General features: G+C 38.0%; 2 protein-coding genes across 7 annotated transcripts; one reads left to right on the top strand and one right to left on the bottom strand.

Annotated features, from left to right (window-relative positions):
- Nucleotides 1-114: 114 nt before the first annotated feature.
- lrrc61 (leucine rich repeat containing 61) lies at nt 115-5,024 on the bottom strand. Of its 3 annotated transcripts, XM_027003189.2 has the most exons (10): nt 4,752-5,024; nt 3,827-3,922; nt 3,593-3,739; nt 3,426-3,486; nt 3,214-3,299; nt 3,056-3,121; nt 2,890-2,958; nt 2,497-2,622; nt 2,187-2,325; nt 115-1,273 (listed from the first exon to the last, which is right to left on the bottom strand). In XM_027003189.2, exons 1-9 carry the CDS (start codon nt 4,777-4,779, stop codon nt 2,219-2,221), a joined length of 786 nt encoding a protein of 261 aa, XP_026858990.1. In that variant the 5' UTR covers nt 4,780-5,024; the 3' UTR covers nt 115-1,273; nt 2,187-2,218. The 3 variants fall into 3 exon arrangements, with proteins under 3 accessions (XP_026858990.1, XP_026858988.1, XP_026858991.1); XM_027003187.2 differs by having other exon boundaries at nt 115-2,325; XM_027003190.2 differs by lacking the exon at nt 2,497-2,622 and having other exon boundaries at nt 115-2,325.
- An 857-nt stretch (nt 5,025-5,881) lies between these two features.
- Nucleotides 5,882-19,889, top strand: cib2 (calcium and integrin binding family member 2). 4 transcript variants are annotated; one of them, XR_003410182.2, is made up of 7 exons: nt 5,882-6,206; nt 8,120-8,154; nt 14,452-14,563; nt 16,416-16,563; nt 16,757-16,952; nt 18,859-19,289; nt 19,645-19,889. XR_003410182.2 is itself a non-coding variant. In XM_027003281.2 (7 exons), exons 2-7 carry the CDS (start codon nt 6,156-6,158, stop codon nt 18,878-18,880), a joined length of 564 nt encoding a protein of 187 aa, XP_026859082.1. In that variant the 5' UTR covers nt 5,882-6,009; nt 6,136-6,155; the 3' UTR covers nt 18,881-19,889. The 4 variants fall into 4 exon arrangements, 3 of the variants coding, with proteins under 3 accessions (XP_026859082.1, XP_026859081.1, XP_026859083.1); XM_027003281.2 differs by having other exon boundaries at nt 5,882-6,009; nt 6,136-6,206; nt 18,859-19,889; XM_027003280.2 differs by having other exon boundaries at nt 18,859-19,889.
- Nucleotides 19,890-24,254: the final 4,365 nt, after the last annotated feature.

Here is a 24,254-nt window from a genome sequence, read left to right as displayed (position 1 = left end):
AAATGAACAGTCTATAATTTTCATGGTATGTTTATTTTAACAGAGAGAGAGAGAGAGAGAGAGAGAGAGAGAGAGAGAGAAATATCAACAAGGAAATAAAAAAAAAACATTAAATAAAGGTTACAATTTGTATTTTATTAAGTGAAATAAGTATTTTATTTCCCCTTGACTACCATGGGTAAGACTAAAGAGCTGTCAAAGGACATCAGGGAGAAGATTGTAGACCTGCACAAGGCTGGAATGGGCTACAGGAAAATCAGTAAGGAGCTTGGTGAGAAAGAGACCACTGTTGGCATGATAATTTGAAAATGGAAGAAATACAAAATAACAGTCAATCGCCCTCGCTCTGGAGATCCATGCAAGATCTCACCTTGTGGGGTAAGGATGATTATGAGAGAGATGAGGTGTCAGCCCATAATTACACAGGAAGAGCTTGTAAATGATCTCAAGGAAGCTTGGAGCACAGTCACCAAGAAAACCTTTAATAACACACTTTGCCGTAATGGATTATGAACCTGCAATGCCCACAAAGCCCCTCTGCTCAAGAAGGCTCATGTACAGGCCCATCTAAAGTTTGCCAGTGAATGATTCAGAGAAGTCTTGAAGAATGTGATGTGGTCAGATGAGAACAAAATTGAGCTCTTTGGCATCAACTCGACTCACTGTGTTTGGAGGCATAGAAATGCTGGATATGACCCCAAGAACACCATCCCCACTGTCAAACAGAGGTGGAAACATTCTGCATTTGGCTGTTTCTCTGCAACGGGTACAGAAATACTTCAAGGGATTGAGGGGCTGATGAACGGGGCCATGTACAGTAGAATCTTGAATGAGAACCTCCTAGCCTCAGCCAGAACACTGAAGATTGGTCGTGGATGGGTCTTCCAGCATGACAATGATCCAAAACATATGGCCAAGGCAACAAAGGAGTGTCTTAAGAAGGATCACATTAAGATCCTGGAGTGGCCTAGCCAGTCTCTGGACCATAATCCTATAGAAAATCTGTGGAAGGAGCTCAAACATCGTGTTGCTAAGCAACATCTTCAAAACCTTCAGGATTAGGAATATGTGTTTTCAGAGGACCTGAGCATTAGCAATCATGATGTGAACAACAACAGAAAATGCAAGATAAATACATGACAAAGGAAGTGGACATACCCTTTAGCCCTATTTTGCTTCTGTCCATTGACTCTTTGGCTTCAGGAGGAATCATCCATTTGCCTCCTGGTCCTTTTATGACTGTAACGTTTCTTTCCTCCCACTGAATAGGAACCTGCAGGTGGAGAAAGGATCCACTTGCTTCTAAATGAAGTCTCACTTAGTGGCCAGGCCTCACAGAGTGTCTGTGAAGAGGAGTAGGCCAAAATCACCCCAGAGACATACACAAACCTGGGGACCAACTACAAGAAACACCTGATCTGTGACTGCTAACAAGGGTTTCTCCACCAAGTACTAAGTCACGTTTTGCTTGAGGATCAAAGTTATTTCACTTAATCATATATAAATTAATGTATAACCTTTAGTGTTTTTATATCTTTGTTGATATTCTGTCTCTGTGTTAAAATAAACCTAACATGGCAAATTATAGACAACCCATGTCTTTGTAAAGGGGTTAAAATGACAAAATCAGCAGGGGATCAAGTTTCCCCAGTGTACAAACACACAAATATAGATTTATGTCACTATTGACTCTGATATAGATAGATACATGAGAAAAAAGGGTTAAAAAAAATACAAAGTACACTTAGGATGCAAAAACTACAAGCATTCATATAAAGCACCCAATAAGTACAAAATCCAATAAAAACGCAACCAAGAGGTTTAGTACTGGAAAGCCAACAATGGTCAATACAGAAAAGCCTCAAAAGGGCTTCACAAACACATTTTAAGCTGTTATTGCTTTAAACAATGCTGCTGTGTTACAAGTCCAAAAACAACTCATGGAACATCCTGAAATGACAGTCAAAACTGAATTCAGTTTATAAATGTCAGGTCTTTTCTGTGTTGGATAACCATAAAGGACAAAATCATAGTTAACTAAACTTTCACAATGCAGGCAACACCTAGTTGAGAGTTCTGGCACTGGTGATGTCTCAAGCATACAAATCTTTAAACGCACAAAGAAGCAAGTGTGTTAAAAAAGAAAAAGATGAAAGTAAAAAAACAGCAAAGCTGTTTCGGTATACTCAAAATATTCACTGTGGCACAGCTTCTGATTTTAAACAGCATACTGCTTTGGTTGGTTCTTGAGGCCAAGGCTTCTTTCAGTTTGAGAGATTGCATGAGATGCTCTACTGTTCAGCAGCCTGCATTCGTGAAGAACATCTGTTGAAGAGCAAGACAATATCACAAAATGAAAGTTTTGTTTTTAAACTTTTAAGCCATTACCCTTCAGAACAATTATCCACTTCTATCTTCTGTAATTAGTATCTGTTGTGAAGTAACTATTTGGCCTTAGTAGAAAAACAAACCTTAATTTATAATAAAAAATATTACCATTAAATTGTTTGTAAGCTTCATCAACAATGGCATTATTTGATCTCTTTATCTCCCAAAAACTGTCTTCTACCCAGGGTTTACAGTCTGGCAGTTCTGGTAGTTGGCAATTTTTAAATATGCTTGCTGTAAAAAATAAAGGTAAAAATACTTATAATTGAATAGTAAGATTTGTCCTGTATTGCTGTAAATAATGCTGAAATACAGTATTTACAGTATACAGTAACTAAAAACAACTATTTATGGTTTTAACAAGTTGATACAAAACATAAGAGTAACATCAGAAACATCTGGTTAATTCTAAAGAATGAATATAATAGAATAATTGATCATATTATTACCATTAACTTACAGGTTTAAAATATACAAGACATGTTGGAAAGTTAGAGGTACCTTTTATTGTATCATCAATATCTTTACATAGCTGATATAGATCACTCCCACGACCAACCACCCGTTCGCCTACAGTAACACATATAAAACATCACTTGCAAGCTCATTTGGCTGACTGCTTACATTTTTAGTTAGTTGCTGTAAATATAAGCAAAATGGTTCTCACCATCTAACACCTTGATGTTTGGAAACATTTCAAGGAGGATGTTTCTGTATGAGGAATTCTTGCAAACTGAAGGAAATGAGTGAGGTAAAGTTTAAATCAAAACCAAAAAAAACCAATACACAGTTTAAAATGAAAAAGAGATCAAGTGAAAACCCAACCTGGATTAGTGTAATTATAGGTGTTGTCTTTCAGTCTAATTATCTCTAATTTTCTTAAAGACTTCAGAGCATGGAGGTTATCAGGGCTGTAGATTTGATTAAATAGTACATTTACACACAGAGGAATAAGGGCAACAGGTAAATAAACAGAATTTAAAATGCAGAACTCATGTGATTTTTGCAGTGTTTTATGTTTGGAACACAACAATTACCTGCATATAAGATTGCCGGCCACATTTAGACTCTGAAGGCTTTCACAGCTAGAGATGGGTTCTCCAAAAATTATATGGTTAATGGTTATGGACACCATATTTACCCATGGCTTATTTATTATAATTAATCAATACATCATGAATATGTTCTATTAATGTTCACTTACCTAAGTTTGATATCCTGTTAGCTGACAGGTTAAGCACAACAAGAAGCCTGAGTGATGCCAGAGGTGCTAGATTTGTAATATTATTCCCAGAGAGGTCCAGTCTCTCCAGGTTTATACATTCACCAATGCAACCAAGGTCATAAATTCCTGCAAAATGCATATAACCTGTAACCTTCTAAAACAAGACCTATTTGCTACACATCTTCTTTAAAGCATTCACAACTCAATACGTACCTAGACCCCTTAGTTTAAGAAACAAAATGGACTCTAAATCAAATTCCCCTGTTCGGGACTTCAGAAGCCCATTGGTGATCCTTGCACATTCTGGTTCTGTAAAAGAAACAGAATTGAAAATACTGATCATAAGACAAAACAAAAAACATTTGGCTACCTATTCGGGCGCAAATCTTCACTTTTGCACAACGAGTAATTTATGATACGAGTTATCCGTTTAGTGTTTGGCCAGGAAACACGGGTATTTTTCTTTCTTTTTAATATAAATTGACTTACAATGTTCACTGTTATTGGGTCATTTGATGTCTTTCTTCGTGTAGGCCTGAGAAATAACTCTTCTTTTAACACCTATGTATGTGTAATGGCTACCCTACTCGTAATAGTTCCAGCTTCAGAACGTGAGCCAAAAATGTTTTATAGCTAGCTAGAGTTATATTACCTATTTTAATCCTGCCAAATAAAAATGTACCATTGGGGAAAACATCGCTGGATGGAAAGACATTTGTGTAGTATACGAGCTACTAAAACAATGGGGGCACAGAACAAAATGAAACTGGTGATAAGCATAACATTTTCGTGAGATATCGTTAAACCACGACCAATGAAAGATACAAGCAAACGATCATTTAACTGCATGAAGTAAAGCCTGTTCCTCCATAACGTGTAAAGCTTCGTATAACATTATCTTAGCCAGCTAGCTAATGTTAGCTACATAGCTACCTAGCGTTAGCTAGATTATTTTATTTAGTAACTGAAACCAAAACTTAGCGTCAGAAAAAAAAACCACGATTCAAACGAAATCGATATTAGCACCACTGCGAATGGACAGCTACAAACGTTACTACAACATAGGAAAATCTAGCTGACGTGATACAGCTATGAAAACCTGGCAGATTAATTTGTCAGACGTCGTTAAAACACGTACCGTTGTCTTTGTCCTTCTTTGATTCCATTCTGTTCAAATTGCATTAAGTCATTTGAACTATATGGAAATGCTGTCCGTTTACACTAGGTAAACTATATGGGAATGCTGTCCGTTTACACTAAGTAAACTATATGGGAATACTGTCCGTTTACACTAGGTAAACTATTTGGGAATGCTGTCCGTTTACACTAAGTAAACTATGGGAATGCTGTCCGTTTACACTAGGTAAAGGTGACTGTAATGTCATCTCAGTGCAGATACTGGCTGTGGTTAGCTAACCTTATGTACCGTATGAGCTAGCTAGTGGCGTGTCACTCTTTTAAAGGCTTGGATGTTTTACATTAGACATTAGCTAACGTCATTTCCCTCACCAATCTTTTTGGGATGGAATTTTTTAAAAAGTATTGATTCTGTAATTTATTAATACAAACTAATTTGGCATCTTTAATTTTATCACACCAGGAAGTTCTATTTCTATGCATTTTAAATGGTTACCAGTAACGTTGCCAAGGTCACAGAGTTGTTCCTGCCGGCTATTTAATCATTACAGATAACCCGTGTTATCCCTACGTTGTGAGCTGCTGAACACGACGAGCAGCTGTAATCAAAAATAAAGAAAGAAAGAAAGAGAAAAGGCTGTAATATTTATTTTATTAAATTGCCTGCTTAAATTGAAGACTACCTGAAAAGTTGCCTAAACGTGCCTAAACGTCCATTGTCTAAAAGCCGCGCGCGCGTACACACAAAATACACATAAATAAAAGTGTGTTTTATATATATATATATATATATATATATATATATATATATATATATATATATATATATATATATATATATATTTATATATATATAAGGCCCCTTTGTCAGCTTCTGTCCGAAACCTTGCATCCGCTACGACATTTTACTACCTTCTGATCCTTTTAGGCTACAGTTGCTGCATGGAATCTATCTAAACTCATTTCAGCGACTGCCAAGAAGCTTCCTTTTTTCTCAAAGGCTATTGATTTGGCCCTTGAAGCACAATACCACCTAGTGGTACCAACGTTGAATTTTCCTTGTAGCATATTGATATCACCTTTGATATTGGCAGTACGAGTAGCTATGGATAGCAGTCGGTGCTGAAACGGGAGTGAGTGAGCAGGCTGTGGGCTATTCTGCTATTCATGACCCCCTACATTTAAGCAGCGGAGGAACCTCGATCACGTTGCACTCAAGTATTTATGGAGAGTGTTATCTGCATTTCAAACACCCATAAGTAAGTCGGAGTTCTGAAATTCTATACGTGGTCACAGTTTTCTCGTTTGGCCACATCGTATACATGCCATAAATGCCTAGAAAACAAAGGATTCCTCTAACTTCCAATGTGATGCATCTGTCCAAGAGGAAAATTACTCGACTAAGATGGGTAATAAGCAAACGATATTTACTGATGAACAGTTAGACGCCTACCAGGTAAGAGCTTTTTTTCTAAATATTCTACGTTTTCCACCAGTTACTTAATCTTAATGATAAAGCATGGAGAAAACTGCTGACCATCACAAAATCGATCAAACCAAAGATCAAGATTGCAAGTTTACATATTTTTCACGTGCGTAACCTATATATGTTTTAATGCAAACACTTGCTATTTAACGCCTTGCGACGGCAATTACTTCTCTTTCTCGACGTATAGTATGTAGGCTAAAATTAACATGAAGGGACTTTGTAAACATGTCAGGTAAAGACGATGAATCCCCAGTCTGAACGGGGGTAATATAAACGTTTTTTTTTTCTGTGGTTGGATGAAAAGGTGTTCATTACATAAAACATTTAAGCTTTATCTTTAACTGTGTCTGCGACATAAGAACCTCAGCGTTTGGACGATGCACAAGTCTTACTGTCAGCACTGTTGCCTCAAATGTCATCAAGTCGTGAAAGATCAAGGTTAAAACATGAAACTTTAGAATGTGAGGCTTTGAGTTTACAAGTCTGAATATGAAAATAGCTAGAGCAGGTTGGACAAGGGGTAAGATCTAATGTCTCGTGTCTTGGCAGGGCATGCACACTTGTGCTGACTAAAGGTTTTTTTTTTCTTTCTTTCTTAATTGTGTGTCTTCAACATATATAATCTTCAGACAGTACTATTATAGACTCTTACAGTCTTTTTAGTAAAATCTTTACATGTATTATGCTCCCAACATCACTGTTTTTTGACTTGTAAGAATAAAAATGTAAAATGAACAATTAAGAAAACGGGGGGATTGAACTGATTGATTCAGTTCAAGAAAAAGTTAAGTAGATTAATTAATGCAATTTCATTATTATGATGTTTTATTATATTGTCATTTTGATCATTAATGTAATTTCAGTTCTTCTAATTGCATATCAAAGATCATGGAATATCATTATATACATTTACTTAAAAAAACCCCCACTAGTGCCAAGAATGAATTGAGCTTGTACAATTGGCTGAAAGAAGGACTATTCTAGTTGGCCAAGTCTTGCTGACTCACATAACTACTCTTAATTTTAGCATGACAATGTTTCTCCAACCTTTGAACCCCTAAAGCAGTTCTGTTATGCTTTCATGGGAGCATTACAAGAAACTGTGCCTTTGTCAGGCAGCTGTTTTCTTCTCTGTGCATGAAATAATTATGTGGGTTGTGTTCTGTCCCTGGCAATAATTTAGCTCTCGGTCATCTATCCAGTGTGCTAATAATTCTTAGCTCTCTGTCCTTACTTCACATCGAACAGATTCAGGACCTAATATCTCATATTAACGAGCAATTAACAATAGTCGAAGGCTTATGCTCATAAATCCTTATTTCTGGAATTTCTTTTGTTTAGCATAAGCCATGTGTGCAGGAGAAAGAAGGGTAAACGTCATAAAGATGAGATACATCACTAGCTAATAAAACTGTCAGCTCTGGTTGGCATTGAATGGGGATAAGGAAATATGGAACCACAGAGCCGAGAACAACAGTGCTATGTGTTGGTAGGTTTATGTCAGCAACAGTGCTATGTGTTGGTGGGTTTATGGCAGGTGAAAGGTCTCAAGGCATGCAGACAGGCACATCTATTCCCCTATAATTTTGTTTGGTTTCATATCACATGTACGTGAGAGATAGCAGCTCTCAGACAAAACATCATTGTCTGTGTGAAACATTAAACCCTACCATGTCTGTAGATGAAATGCTTATAGGTAACAATGGCCCACTGTGTTCATTTGCGTGTAGTAATGCAATATAAATACAGACCTCATGCTTAACTGCATAGTTAACATAGATTAAAGATCAGGCAATGTTTGTTTAAAACAATGAGGTAGCAAATGTTGTTTCTGTTATCAGTGTTCATATTTTTAAAGAGATTTTTTTCTGTTCTTGCAGGATTGCACCTTTTTCACACGTAAGGAAATCCTTCGGTAAGTTCTATGAGTGAATTGGTGTCATGGCGCTGTTACAGTCTTCCTTATTTCCATAACACAGTTAAGTGGTTTTGGCATATTGTTTTTCATCTGTACTTTTCTGGTGGACTAACTCAGACAGAGTAGATCCTATGTTGCCCTCCTTACTTCGCATTTACCAGTTTACCAGTGGTATGGGAGTGTTTACTGTGATATGGGAGTGTTTTCATGCAGGGAGGAAACTGCTGAGCTGCATTGAGTTATAAATGTATGAGCTATGAATATATGAGCTCTGAACATACGAGCTACGAACATGTGAGCTTAGAATGTATGAGCTATGTATGTGTGAGCTATGAATGCATGGGCTATGTATGTGTGAACTCAGAATGTTTGAGCTATGATGTCTATGATTTCACATACTGGGGTCACAGAGGTTGCTGAATCTTGAACTTTGTTCAAAGCCATGAGTGTTTTGTTATCTGTATATTTCTATTCTGGGAGTCTTCATTTGATATGTTAGGACTACATCTTAGATTTGAGCCTTAGATATGTGAAATTTTCTCCATTACATTTCTTAGGTGTTTGAGACAAACTAATCAAATGGCTAAACTTCCATTTGTTTTAATTAGAATTTATTGTTAAGACTCATTGATCATAAGAAATGGTTGGAACAGAAGTGTGCTTAGATCACATCTATGCCTTGGTTGCTTTGTTTTGCTTTGTTTAGAGGCTGCTCTAGCTGTGGTATATTTTAATGGAATTTTTAATGGTAGGTGTCATTTTAATGGCACTGAGAAAGAATAAGTTATTTTATGGGGTTGTTTAAATCTGAAATATCTTATTCTGTGTTTCTTATCATACAAATGAAGACATATTTGAAAGTTAAAAATAAATATTTTCGTATGTTCATTACTTGTCTCAGTTTGCATCAAATTAATATATTTTACATGGATTTTGGGTCACGTTATAAAACCTGTGTTCCAACTGATAAACTAAACACTGCACACGAACCTGTCCAAAAATAACGCATGACAACACTGTCTCACACCAAATTAAAGTTAGCAGATATTACATTTTGTTCTACAATGAGTATGACTGTGTCCTAGTAAAGGAGAACAGAGATATTAAATCCTATCCATTCACAATTTATAGCCCCACTCTTTCTGCATGTCCTCTTTTCACATGTCTCTATCAAAATCTCCACCAGAGCAGGACAAGCAGCAGGCAGCAAAGCGTTTAATGGGTTGAACTACAAACATGATACTAGCTCAGTTACAAGACACTTTGTCATTTCAAATTCACACATGTACACCCATATCTGTGCACAGACCTCTCTGTAGCTTGCGCTGTTGCTGTGGGGGTGTATGCAGGATTATTTTTAATCCCAAATGCCACACCTCTGTTGATAAAAAGTCAGTTCATTTGTAACACAAGCTTTTCATTCAGAAATGTTCCATATTTATCAGCAAGACCAGTGGGATCCGCAGCAAACAGTGATTTAGAGCCAATCTTTCATTTTCCCTGCCAGCTCTGCTGGGATGGGTGGCTGCTCTCCAGAAGTGGATTTTGTTATATATGGCATCCTTGACAGTGGTGTGGGTGTTTTGTACTTAGCCACTGTAATTGTTGACATTGTAAATATTACATGTATCACATTTGTATTGTGGAAAACAGTCTACATAGATGAGACAAAGAAGAATGATGTCAAGCAAAGTGAGTTGTACAAATGCTATTTAAATCTATCTATCTATCTATCTATCTATCTATCTATCTATCTATCTATCTATCTATCTATCTATCTATCTATCTATCTATCTATCTCTCTCTCTCTCTCTCTCTCTCTCTCTCTCTCTCTCTATATATATATATATATATATATATATATATATATATATATGACAACTCATAAATAAATATTAACAGTATACATGAAAACCCTGGTTGAATTTGACATATTATCATAGCTTTAGGAACATATATATTTTAAAGAAACATTTTTCATAAATAGATTTGATTGAATCACTCCCCTTGCAGGTGTCTCTAATGAAACTATTAGTCATAAAATACAGCAAGGTCTCATATTGGTAATTAACAATCAACACCACAACTAGGAGGTCAAAACAACAACATTTTGTTACTTCTCATCTTGTTTTTTTTTTCTAGAGGTCCTTGATTTTTAAATTTTTTTGTTGCACATTGCTGTTATTGACTTTGCCTTCTTCCCCTCCCCTTTGGTCTATCATGTCTGTCACAGTTATTGATTCAGCAGTTTTACGACGTCTAGATTTATACGAGACAATCATTAGATAAAGCCTTGAGGCTCAGGGCTGAGCTGCCCTCGTTCTTTTCCCCTTTGTCTTTCGCCAAAGAAGGATCCGGTTCTTACAGCTCTTACTGCATTTCACATTTGCTGGTGTACCAAAAATGCAGAGTACTAGAATGTTCTCAAAAGCCCTTGCATGTGTATTCTGAGAAGAGTGGTTCAGTTTTCACTGAAACCCTTTAACCTATGCGTTGGTCTTCTCACTTGAACAGGGATCACTTTGCAAGCCTTGCAACAGAACTGGAACCCAATCTTCTGGTTAGGGGCAGACATCCAAACCATCCCAAAATTCATTACCTTTATGCATATTTACTTAGAATTGAACGGAAAGATTACATTATAAGAGGTTACAGTTGTTTGTGTTTCAGTCTGACTGTATATATAAAATATATAAAACAAAGTTCTCAGTTTTCTAATGGAATTGACATGCCACTCTCAGGTTTCAGTATATGCTATTAATTGGTGTTGTTTGAAGATCAAGTCACTACTCAAAGGAATTAAAAGAAGATACAGGGGAATGGGGCAGAGCACAGGGTTAGAGGCTAATGTCCAAGTTATAGTCATACAGATGCTGGGCCTTGATTTTCTGAGTTGGATCGGTGGAAAATCAGATTAGCACATATAGCAGGGAAGCTTGTAAAAGTACAACGAACAAAAGAACCATTTGCACTGTGTATAGAGTGCTTACCTTATTTTAGTTTATTAAAATATTAAATATAATTCCTATTGTAATCTTTTTTTTTTTTTTTTACCTCATGTCAGTAGTTGCTTAAATGAGTGTTTTGGCAATTCAAGTTGTTGTAGATTTATTTTGTGTGTGTGTTTGCTTTAGGTAGTACAGGGAACTATCCAAGTTTATATGTTTGTTTGTTTTTTTGTTTTTTTTTTAAGTCAAGCTTCCCAGGAATGAAAGATATTTCCTTTAATGAGATTCTTTACCTCAGCTTGCTTTTCTGCCCATGTAAACTAAATCACTCCTGTTTCAATTAGGCCTTCTAGTTGAAGAACAATCCAGTACAATGAATTCTATAAGAAAGCATTTCTGTGAGAGCTTTGACAGGTAGGCTGAATATGACTCAGACACTCATGTAAACTCTGAAAGTATAATGTAATATATAATGTAATATGATCCATGTTTCTATATTGCCTCACACATACAAGATTTATCATTGTTTTCCCCAGTGCACACGCCATAGAAGTTATATGATCTTTTATTGGAACTGTGATGGACAGTTATATAGTTGGTAATGTTGACTTTAAAAGTGAATCCTCAGAGGAACAGAGAAGCAGCAGAGCTGATTCCCATGTCCCAGTGCAGATGACGATGATGACTGAGCGTGTTAATGAATGTTGTTTTCACTTGTATTCACTTGTTCTCCTCCTCATTTATATTTCATTTGAATTGTTTTATTATCTACATTGGAAAAACTGTAGTAAAAGACTTTAATGTGATGGCATTAAGCACACTGTTCAAAAATCCCCACGTGACTCATTATGTTACTCATCTTTTTGTAATACCATACCTCTGGGGGAGGGGATATAAAGTATTGTATGAAGTCCCCATCCTGGGTAGGTAGTACAATCTTGCTCATGCTATTAGTCATCAAACCAGATAAGTAACCTTTCTTTCACTTTGTATGTAAAGGCTACATGGTGGTTACAAATTGCATACTGAATAGTATAGATGCTGTGGAGACATTAACCTTCCAAATTAAAATCATGAAGTCTGCAATGCACTGTCAGATTTTAGAGTATATTTAAAGGGTTGTTGGCATAAACCTGGCTACCTGCTCACATGCCAAGCACTACACCAGCTAAGTGTATGCTTATAAAAATAGGTAGCACTTATTTTCAATGTATGAAGGTTAATGAGATGTTTAATATATTAAGTGCTAATGGCCACTAAAACTTCAGCTTATTCCTCACCATTGAGCCATTATGGGCTTTTATCTCCTGGCTTCAGAGAGCTTTGCCACCAACCGCTTTCATTACTCCTCAGATGGAGCTGTCTATAGGGAAAAGTGTCATGCACTGAGGCATTGTGGGTTATCCTCTGCAGCTGCTCTTCACTTTCTTACTAAGATGCATTTCCCAGGGTACTGCAAGAGGAAGGGTTGTCACGCCTGCGTGTGGTGTTAGCTCTGTGCTTGGGTGTAGCAGTGCAAAATCCTCGACCCAAACTTCAGGAAATTAGTGCAAGAAGGTTGACGTAATGTGGAATATTGTACTGTCCCTTATTTCACTGATGCTGAGCTGTGATCTGGTGTTTTAAAAGAGTTCCACGCTTTGTAGCTCTTACGCAAGAAACGACACACCTCCCTTGATTCATGTGATTGAACCATCCAGCCACGATGACACTGAGATTGGGTTTGATAACAGGGCCAGTGGAGCACAGGAAACAAAATGGACAATCCCCTCCCAACCTAATGGAGTCCTGTGTTTTATGCCCTTCATAAAACACACTCTTCGTCTTGTCTAGTCTCCACAGTCTCAAGCTGTGTGACACTATCATGCCAGGCTAGAGAAGGGTTATCACCAGTAGTTATGTCTTGTCTCTCTTTTTCTATCATCCTGATTTGGTCCTGATTTGGCTACAGAACAAGCTTTTGCTCTCTGTCCTCAGTAATTCAGTACTGATTTGTTTAGGTTATATTCTGTGACCATAATATCATGTGTCAAGATATGAAAAAAATTGCTCATATATTTGCACATAAAGACATGATGGATCACTTCTGTATTCCTCAATACAAAATAGCTGTACCTTTTAGTATTAGTGTTCTTAGTGATGGATGGTTTGACTGGGTACTGCTGCCATGGCAACAGTGTAAGGCTATGAATGAATGGGATTTGACAGGATAGAAGGACATCAGAGAGAGGAACTGATTTGAACTGATTTTGCTAAATATAAAATAATCAGATGGGATAAACCTTTTGTGATGCATCTTCTTGCTTTGCAACCTTTTGGTCTTTTATCCTCTTTTAGAGCACCAAAATAGCAATTGTTCATATGTGATTGGTCTTGATTTACATACCATATATTTTCAGACACACAAGCATAGTTTGTTCTCCTCTGTTCTGAACTCTTGGTTTTTCTCTGTGATGTGACTATGTGTTGGTGCATGTGTATGCCCGTTTATGCCCATGTGTTCTGGCTAGACTGATTGTTATGAAACATCTTTTTGCAAATGTGTGTATGTGTGTGTATGTGTGTGTGTGTGTGAGTGTGTGTGTGTGTGTGTGTGTGTGTGTGTGTGTGTGTGTGTGTGTGTGTGTGTGTTATTTTTTCTATCGCAATAAAGTAGGAGCCTTGTTTTTCTCACCAGTTGTTATGCTCAGAATGAGTCATCATAGCTCTGGAAAGGCTCCAAGTGCCTCTGTGAGAAATGGACAAAACAGCCTTGTGAAATCAGCCAAGCACATTATGATATTCCCCCTTGTCCAGCAAAATATTATATTAGGTTGGAATCATTGATAATTGAATTTCTCAAATGTATGAGAAAAGCATTTTTACAGCCATCCATGAGACATCTGCTTCTAAATATGAAATCATAGTTGATACTGTATATACTGCATCACAAGATCATAAATCAATAAAAAAGTATATGCATATGTATATATACTGTATATTGTTATGGATTCTTCCATTCCTGAGAACATTATTGCCTATGTGGAAATAACAGCTGTCTTGTAATAATTAGGAAAAAAAAAACATTTGATAATTTAGAACACTGTGACTGAAGTCCAGAACACAGTGTTTTAAGACATAAATGTCTCTATCAGTATGTGGCAACCTGGTTACCTTTACCTTTAGTGATGTACACATTATTTATAATGTACATAACTTATATATATTATTTATAATGTATATAAGTTGCATATGTCCAGATGAGGCTAAATAACTTCCAATTTATGCTAAACATTTGGCAAAAAGATGAAGCTTATATGCAAGGAAAATTAAAAATCAGGGAACCCTACTGTTCTCTTCTTTGCAGGTTACATGGACGATTCCATGAACTGGCTCCACATTTAGTTCCCATGGACTACACAGATGACCCTGATGTTAAAATACCTTTAACTCTCATAGTCAACATGCCAGAACTGAAGGTAATACTCCACAGTTTGGGAGTACATTGAGTGCTGCTGCAATATTATATGAGGCCATATAAAATGTCTGCTATTCTTGTTAAAATAGCAGCACATTTGTTTGATAACCTGTACTACAGTTTAGATTTAAAAGCAAAATGAATAGACACTTTTTTATAGTGTGAAATTGGTTTTTAATAGGCATGCTACTACTTTGCTGTTTATATGATGAAGCACGGGCCGTGGAAGGAAGGGATGATTACATCACTGGGCTTGTAAAAGTTAATGCTCTGTGACATGATAGTGTTTTAACATATTAGCTGGCACTTTGGATTTGCCATGGTTGTTAAGAGACATACTGTTAATCTGTAAGTCTGTGACTTCAGTGCAAGCTTATTTATTTGCAAATAGATTGGTTGTACTATCCACTAAAAGGGGTTTAGACTGTGGTAGCATTCTGAACAAAAATGGCAACTAATGGCAACTAATATAAAACAAGCATTTATGGTTCATCTGCTCATTTGTTCACAGAGAGGCCATCTAAGTTAGCAATAAAAGCTTTACTACATGTGGTTCTACTTCTGCATTATTTCTGCATTAAGACTGAATTTTACTGAATGTCACGTGAACAGCAAGGGCTGCTGTAGAGTACAGATTTACATTCAGCCGTTTACCAGTATTTGTGCAAAGATTGTGCAACAGCAGGGGCAACCCCTGATGTGAGGCATGCGCGGAAAAATAATCTTACATAGCTTCCTGCCTCTGTGTTCACCTGAGACTTTGCAGGGGTTAACATGCCACAAGCCATCTTGTTACAACCTCAGACAGGGCCACCATAATGCAGTGTCCTTGCAGGTAGTATAATTGCTCCTCCCTGTAAAGATGTCTCACGCTTAGAGGGCCATAAACCCCACTCTCTGGAGTGGCCTATATTGATGGAGACCATTCAAATTGGAATTGATGAGCCCCTGACAGCACGCAGTCTCCAAAAGTCCCCCTAGACTTCATAAACATAATTCATAGTTCTCTCTCAGGTCTGGCTGCTAATTAGGCTTTTTGTGCTGAAGTGAATTGATTCACTACAGACCACTGAGTCTAAAGCCAGAGTGCTGCAAATACAGTTGACAGTTTGGTCCTTCCATGCTGGACCTACAAGCAAATGCCCCTTTATCAGATTTTGACCACTTTTAAGACAAATCTGGTGTCATTAGTGCAGAATGATTGCTTGTAGCAAATACAGTTGTTGATTGGCTGTCCTTATGTGTTTATTGTAGGGATGAACTTTGCATTAATTCATTACACAAAGTGTTGATTTGAATGTGTTGTAAATGGACAACAGTTGTTGATCAGTGTTTGTAAAGCACAACTTATATGATCTAATGAATGCCATCATCACCATTTTTAATGTTGAATCAAATGAAGTTAGCTATGCATATTAGCTATGCATGAGACACTATACAGCATTTGTACCAGAGCTCAAACTATAAGCTTGACCTCTCTTTGTTGTGCTCATTTCACTGTACTCAGAGGTGTTGAGTCAGCCCGTTGTGTTGGGCATAAAAATTCTTCGCTGCCATTGGAGAGTTCACAGGCAGAGGAAATATATGGGCACTAGCATGAAGACTCAGCCATTCTCCATTTTACATGCTCTCACTCAGCAAAACTGGGTGTGTTATGCGCAGGCTTGGATTCTGTAAGGGTGCGTACAGTACTGCTCAGACATCCTACAGATACAGGTCTACCTCCTGTAGTGTTTCAAACTCTACATTTGGCATCAATTGTCCTGCAGTGGCAAATGTCTGGAGCGCAACATTGTGTCTGTGCTTCTACCTGAATGTTTTCTGTATTGATGTTATCCATCTGTGTTCTGCAGGAAAACCCATTCCGGAATAGGATTGTAGAGTCCTTCTCTGAGGATGGCCTGGGGAACCTCAGCTTTAATGACTTTGTGGACATGTTCTCAGTTCTGAGTGAGATGGCCCCCAGAGAGCTAAAGGCTATTTATGCTTTCAAAATATACGGTAAAATATATTCCTTTTATTAGCCTGTTCCCACAAATGTAAAAGCTCAGTGTTGTATATTAGTGGCCCTAAAAACTGTCATATTTATACTGATAATGTTTCTAACTGTTTTATGTAATAATGATGCTGTAATATTATAACAGTCTAACAAAAAGTAACCATTTCCATACTCCTAATGGCATTTCCTTTGTAGATTTCAATGTGGATAATTATATCTGCAAAGAGGACCTTGAGAAGACTCTGAACAAGCTGACAAAGGAGGAGCTAACTCCAGAGGAAGTGAACTTGGTGTGTGAGAAGGCAATTGAGGAGGCCGACCTGGATGGAGACAGCAAGCTCTCCTTTGCTGATTTTGAAAACATGATCTCCAGAGCGCCTGACTTTTTAAGGTACAGAACGTTAGTTACTGAAATTATTGACATGTGGTCTCAGGCTTAAAGTGTGGGCTTGTGAGAAAGAGCCTTTGAATCAGAGGAATGAAAGGCTGAAAAGAAGGAGTGCAGTCTCTCCTGATGATGATGATGATGATGATGATTACATGGTTTTACCCTGGTCACTGGAGATGTTGATCATTTCATTGGCACCTTGCTCTCATCAGATCAGACTGAAGTGCCACCATAGTCACTCATTAGAGGGCAGACAGGCTGCCAGAGCTGTGCTATACACAGTGGACATTCATCACAAGACACTATAATAGTGGTGTAATGTGAACCATGTGATGTGAATGTGAACCATGCTCTTGCATGTCTGTCAACTACTAAAGTAATATATCAGTTAAACGTTAGTGTTGATAATAATGTGTGAAATGTAGTGGCTGTCAGTTAATATTATGCAAATCAGACCATCCTAACTGCTCCCTGTTTGTTTTATTTATTGTTTTGCATATTCTGGGGTTTTGCTGATAGGCTCATTATTACTACACCGTTGAAAATGAGTTGTGAAATAATTATTTGAAATTGTTTCCTTCATTTGGAATGCTTTCCGTGCATCTTAGGATAACAAGGCATATCTGCTATCAGTACCTAAAGGGATTTGTAAATGTAATTGTCACTAAATGCACAACTAATATTACTAACTGGTAACAATGATCAGCTCCTTTTTAACTTTCACCAGCCTGTTTGTACTGAAGCTTTCGTGTGAGCACTGTCTGAATTGTATGCCTCCTACTGTAATTTGACTGCGAAGCGTTCCAGTGCGTTTTATGGGCCAGCCATTCCTCTGCATGACATTTACAAGCTGCTGGGACTACACAGCTGTCCCTGACTGCCACAGAGGGAAGGGCAGCAGCAGAAGGCTGCTGAGCCATTGTTCTGTGATGCTAAATCCCTATCTCTCTATCTGAGACACCGCCACGATTAGCCAGAGTTAAAATTACTCAAGTGGAGGATTTTTATTCTGTTCCCTTTAGGGGACTTAATTCAGATCTAGTAATTTCACTATGTACTGGCGATTAAATAAAATGCAGTTTTCATATATGGTACTGTACTGCTGCTGGCATATAGTTTAAGAAAAAAAATCTGTAAAGTGCAAAGTCAGTTTAATTGTGCCTTTAAGTGTGGTTGGTGGTAAGGTGTCAGCTAAGGCCACTGCACAGAGAGAGAACAGTAGAACGTTCTAGAAAATCACTTTGCCATGTCTCATAAAGTATAATACATTGGTGTATGTTAGATGGCTCACAGTTACTGTGACAGTGCTTCAACAAAATCTCTTTCTGAATCCAGCCACACAGACAAGGACAAGGGTTAAATAATAGACCTCCAAATCAAGACTGAAATAGAAGTAACCATTTTACATGGCCTTGTTCAGTTATTCTATTATTTATCCCAGGTCATTTGAACATAATTTACCATTCAGTGAAAATGATATTGAACGCCATCTGTTCCTTTCAAAGATTATTGTCAATGTATCTTTATATTCCGTTGTACTTATGCTGCCAATAGACATATGGACAACTTCAGTCCTTTGCTGAGTCAGACAGCATTAATGATGTTCTATTGCAAGGTTATAACTCAGAATAGGGCATAGTTTCCTTCTCTGTTTTAATGCCTTTACCACTGTTCTAAAACTTGTGATTGGCACTAAATGTCACATACTTTAAATGCAGTAATGTTCTAGTTTACTTAGATCAAGAAGTGCCATAGCACATTAAACTTAAGAAAATAAGATCAATTATTCATAATAAATAATGGCTTAAACATCTTTCTCTCTCTCTCTCTCTCTCTCTCTCTCTCTCTCTCTCTCTCTCTCTCTCTCTCTCTCTCTCTCTCTCTCTCTCTCTCTCTCTCTCTTATACAGCACTTTCCATATACGAATCTGAGAAAGCTTCAACTTCATTGGGAAATTCCTCAGTTGAACTTATTTGGAGTCCAACTTAATTACAACTTGAAGCCCTCCTGCAAACTTTGGAAACATAGAGGCCATTGTGGTGCCTGTCTGCTACAGCGCTGAAGAGTGCTTGCCTGGTCCTGTTCAAACAGTGGTCACTTGCTGGCAAAGCAGGATTTTGGCTCTCGTTGGCTATATCTACCTTTTTTTGCTGTTTTCTGAGGAAGCACATTTTACATAGCGGAGGGCTAACAAAATATCACAATGCATGACTATTTTTTTCTCACTGGAAAAGCTCTACCAATAGCTCAGATTTTCAGAAGGGATAACAAAGCTTGCCTGACAGACCTGCCACATGTCTCATTTACCCATGTGGTTTTTGAGGAAGGATGCACCAAAAGGTGGACTGCTCTAATGGTCTTACACTTCTTTCTTCGTCAGTCTTACAATGTCCACGGCAGAAACAGACACACTTCAGATGGACTCTACTCCTGACGTCTTCTCTCATTTAGGGCTGCTAAAGATATATATATATATATATATGGTGTGGACATGGACAGAAGACATGAGAGGGAGAGAAAGAGAAAGCACATGAAAGAGGGCTAAAAGCACAGCACTGGCATCACAGTCAAAAAACTGTTATACAGCTATGCAATCTTTCACTATGAAATGCATGAGTTAAGCCTACATTAGATTCACCCCCACTATAAATTGCTTTTGCAGTGTCTAATTCTGTTTGTCTTTTATTGCTTATAGGACTGGAGCATGACGACAATCATATCAAACTGTTCTCCAGTTGATCGAAGGGCTCTCTCACCTTGTCTTATATTCAGCTATTTGTAATCCTTGCATTTTACTGTGCTCTTATTTAGGCTACTCTCCTCCTGTATAAATTTCACCTGTTCGTGTACGTTGTCTATTAATGTCAGCCCTTTTCAGTATTTCATGTCATAGAGGGCATTTGACTTAAATTTGAATAAATTATTTTCTGTTGTTTGTCAGCCGAGTGCAGGAGTGTTTCATGCTGACTGAATTATTTTACCCCTCATGCATGAGCATGATAATATACAGTCTAATTAATATAATATTGATTTTTATCTACAGTGCCAAGCGTCAGTATTTATAACAAATATCATTATATGGATATTCTCAATGGGTTTCACAGAAGAAAATCCTAAGAACGCTTGTGATGTTTTCTTAATATCATGTGTAATGTATCATAATGTGCCATACACTACAGATAAGCCTTGTTCTGGTCTGTCACAGTTGCACTAATATCACAGTCTCAGCACACATAATAGCTATGAACAACCTGAATTCTTTGTCAAAGCCATGGTAAAATACATTCTTATTACTGCTCACTTGTGATCTCACGCCTTTTTACCAGCCCAAATGCCCAACTGGTCGGCCATCCCAATAAAGACGGTCCAGTGATTATTCCTGCTCACCTCTTGTCGTATAGCCTGTAATGACTTTTTAAGTTGAATGAGATCGTAAGGAGCACCGCTGCCTCAGCACCCAGCAGCATGATTATACCTATCGAGTGGAGCGTGATAAATCTGCCCCCGAAATGCACGGGCAACTGTCCTTGGCCGTATTAGCTGGGCTGATGATTTATAGGGAGCCCCTGCAGACCTGCCCTCTGCAACAAGAACAGGGCTGACGCTGACCCAATATGAAGTCGTGGATTTTTCTCAGTTTGTAGATAAGGGTAAGAATTGTTTGTGCTAGAGTACAGAAAGGATGGTTAAATGCAAGTGTGCGTGATTGCTCCAAGTGAAATCACTGAGCTAGTTCCTTTCGCGGTCATCACTCTAAGAAGTTTCTGCTATGGTCTTTAAGGTTTTACATGGTTCTAATAATATGGATCCCACAGGAATCAAAAATATTTCATTATTTGTGTGGTAGGTCACGCTAGAAAATGGGTAGCAAGGATGTAGATTCTGTACATATTCATTTTTGCCAGGATACACCTCCTAAAGTAAGGAATGCGTAGTTTATTCCTAAAGCTAACAGCATTTCCACCTTGACCATCTAATTGAAAAAGATCACTAAGAATGTGTGCTTAAGCACTGGGATGGTTTTCAGGTCTTAAAAAGATACGACTAAGATGTGAGAAGCACCATTCTGGAGCCAGTGTGCAGCAGAGGGCAGTCATTGGGGGAAGGCAGCCTGTGCTAATATGCCGTTAATTCCTCCGGTGTTGCCTCCAGCTCCCTTTATTAGGCCCGTGTGCAAACCTGCAGGGGGATGTAAGTGCTGATGATGCTGCTACATTAATTACGCTCCTCAGCCAGAGCAGCTGCTGATTTAGATACCAAAAGGAGGGCTTCTGTTCAGGTTTGATACAGCCACTGTGTCTGCTGAACTGTAAAGTAGTCATTAAGGCATTGATTCTGTAGCCCCTATTGCAAAGTGGGCCATCAGCAACTCCACACAGATGAAGACAGACAGACAGACAGACAGACAGACAGACAGACAGATAGACACACACACACAAACACACACACACACACACACACACACACACACACACACACACACACACACACACACAGACACACACACACACACACACACACACACACACACACAGACACCACACACACACACACACACACACACACACACACACACTAGCGCTCTCTCCCTCTCTCTCTCTTTCTTCTTAGAATTGCTGGCCTTGGCTGCCCTCTAATCTTTTCTGATGACACTGAGGGTGTAGGATGGCACCTCCACTAGGCTGTACAATGTTCCATCTTTGCATTTGGTAATTTTTAAAAGCAGCTCAATAGCACTTAGATCTGAGAGCATTTGATAAAGACATAGTTTCCATTTGTGGGTCAGTGGTGATTTTCTATTTGTTATACAAACAAGTTGGTGTTTGGTTTTTTTTGTCTTGTTCCTGGTTCTTTTGGCTGTAGGCAAAACAAGAAACATTAGTGAGAATACAATAGCAACTCTCACAGAAACCAGGTTAATGTTTAATTATAATCACGCTTTCCCTAATCACATGGTGAAGATAAAAACAAGGAAACAGATAGAGTGTTCTTTCCTGCTTACTGACCAAGATATTTACATTAACAATTCTCTCTCTCTCTCTCTCTCTCTCTCTCTCTCTCTCTCTCTCTCTCTCTCTCTCTCTCTCTCTCTCTCTCTCTCTCTCTCTCTCTCGCTAACACAGTATACTCTTGCTAGCAGAATTTGGAAGGCCCCAGTTGTTACAGCTTATCTCTTACTTGCTCAGATCTAGCCTGCTCTGATGTTGTGTTATTTATGAGCACTCCTTCCCACAAAACAAGGATCAGTCATTGCAGACAGCTTTACTAGCCTCCTTTACATGAAGATCTTGTCCAACATAATTTTGACTCTTGAGTTTATGCATAACTGTGCAAATCAAGTAGTCTTGCATCTCAAGCAAGATAAATCTCCTTTACCCATAGATCACTTGTGTGGAAATCAGTCTGCAACAGCCAAGGAAGTTTCATTAAAATGTGTTGAAGATGTGCATGCTGATTAAGCCTTAATGTAATCATGCATATGCATACAAATAAAGCTTTGTGTGTAGACCAAACCAGACTTTAGGGCTCTCAAGCCCTGGTTTGATTATGGTCTGTTTTGACCTCAACAGAAATCAACTGGTTTGAATGACTATGAGCGCATAGCTACAGAATTCAGTTACATCAAAACTCATCACATCCCTTTAACCCTCCCCTCACTGTAGCAGTCTTGACATTAAAACTGTATTACACCACTACTGTCACAGTACTGGATGACTCAAGCAGTGTGGAAGAACATGATCTAGTTTCAGGAAGTGTGCAGTTTCCTTGCAAAACAGATGATTTAGCAATGACCTGCTATACTTGTTTGGTTTGCTGTTTTGTTATTTAGTCCCTGCCAGTCTCAGTCAAAACCCATCTAACTGAGCTTGTAGAGTAGACAGAGATCTCTGCTGAATGAAAGTGTAACAGGATTCTGAATATGCTTTAAAATGGGTTTTAGGCAAACTAGTTGTTCACAGTGTGTGATGACAATGTAAGATTGTTGTTTGAATTAATTTTGTATTTTATTACCGTAACTTAACTATGTAATTAAAAGTAACAGTTTTGCAGAATGAATCAGCAGTGCGTGCAGACATGCTGTACTCATTGATTCAATATTCCATTGCCATCTTGTCACTGTATGTGTATTGATTAGTAAGAGAGGTGCTATAAACCTTAAAACAAAATTTCTCATCACCCATGTCAAGAGTGCATGTGCAGACAGCACACAGTGAAGAGGATACGTATCTTTATGGGCCAACAGCTCAGTGTACATACAGCACCTTTACGTTTTGGTACACTGGCTAGACTAGGTTTTTTCAGAACTTTTCAGACACATTTCCACGAGAAGACCCCCCATAGGTGCTTAGAGTGCCACCAGCTGGAGAGAGCACCAGAGAGGAGGAAGAAGGCCAGCTAGACATTTAATTTGGCATCCCCCTCAAAACCATGTTCACACTGCACTATAGACCTCTCACAACTTTGCCCTGCTGGCAGGGCCTGGCCTGCCTGTTGAGCTGCCTGACCGGGGCAGCTGCCTGACCACTGACCTGCGAGAGAGGACAGGGCCGATGAAGCCTGAGAAGCCAGCACATGCTCAGTTTGTTTTTAATTGGCCTGAACGTTTTAAGAATTTGCTTAAAAGTAAAATTCTTAATACACAGACATCACTTTTTCACAGACTACTAACTGATCAAAACATTGCTTAGTTGTATAATTGCCATGCACTACTGGTTACAAAGTGCAAAGGGGAAATTACAATACACATAATCCAGGTGAAATATTACTTAAACATGATATATGTCACTGGTTATCATGCATATGAACTCTTGTAAAAAAAAAAATAAATAAACTAATTTAGCTCCTCCACTGAATACAGCAGAAATGTAATCTTTTTTATATAGTTTTGAACTATACTGCTTGATGCTGCATATTTAAAAGTAAATCAGCTCTCTGTAGTATAATAAACAGATATATCATGCCACCTACTCTGCCAGTGAGCATCTGGTCTTTCACCATTATTCATTCGTGCCAGACGTTCAGGGCTAGTCATTTATTTTTCCACATCTGTACTGTTAAATACATTGTAATTTGACAAACTATCATCTTGCAATGGCCTTTGTGACGGAAAGTCTGAGGGCTCACTGTGACATCATTATACCATAACTCTATAGACCTTGGTTGACCTTTGGTCAACTCCTACAACTTTCGATTATTACTCTGTAATTATATAAATCTGATTACATAATGTAAGGTTTTTATCATAAGTATATTAAAATGTGTATATCAGAACCTCTGCCAGATTTTTTTTTGTGACCTTTTGAA

This window comes from Electrophorus electricus, chromosome 2 (genome assembly GCF_013358815.1).
Source record: "Electrophorus electricus isolate fEleEle1 chromosome 2, fEleEle1.pri, whole genome shotgun sequence".
NCBI lineage: Eukaryota > Metazoa > Chordata > Actinopteri > Gymnotiformes > Gymnotidae > Electrophorus > Electrophorus electricus.
The sequence above is the reverse complement of the archived record's forward strand: the minus strand, read 5'-3'. Positions and strand labels throughout refer to the sequence as shown.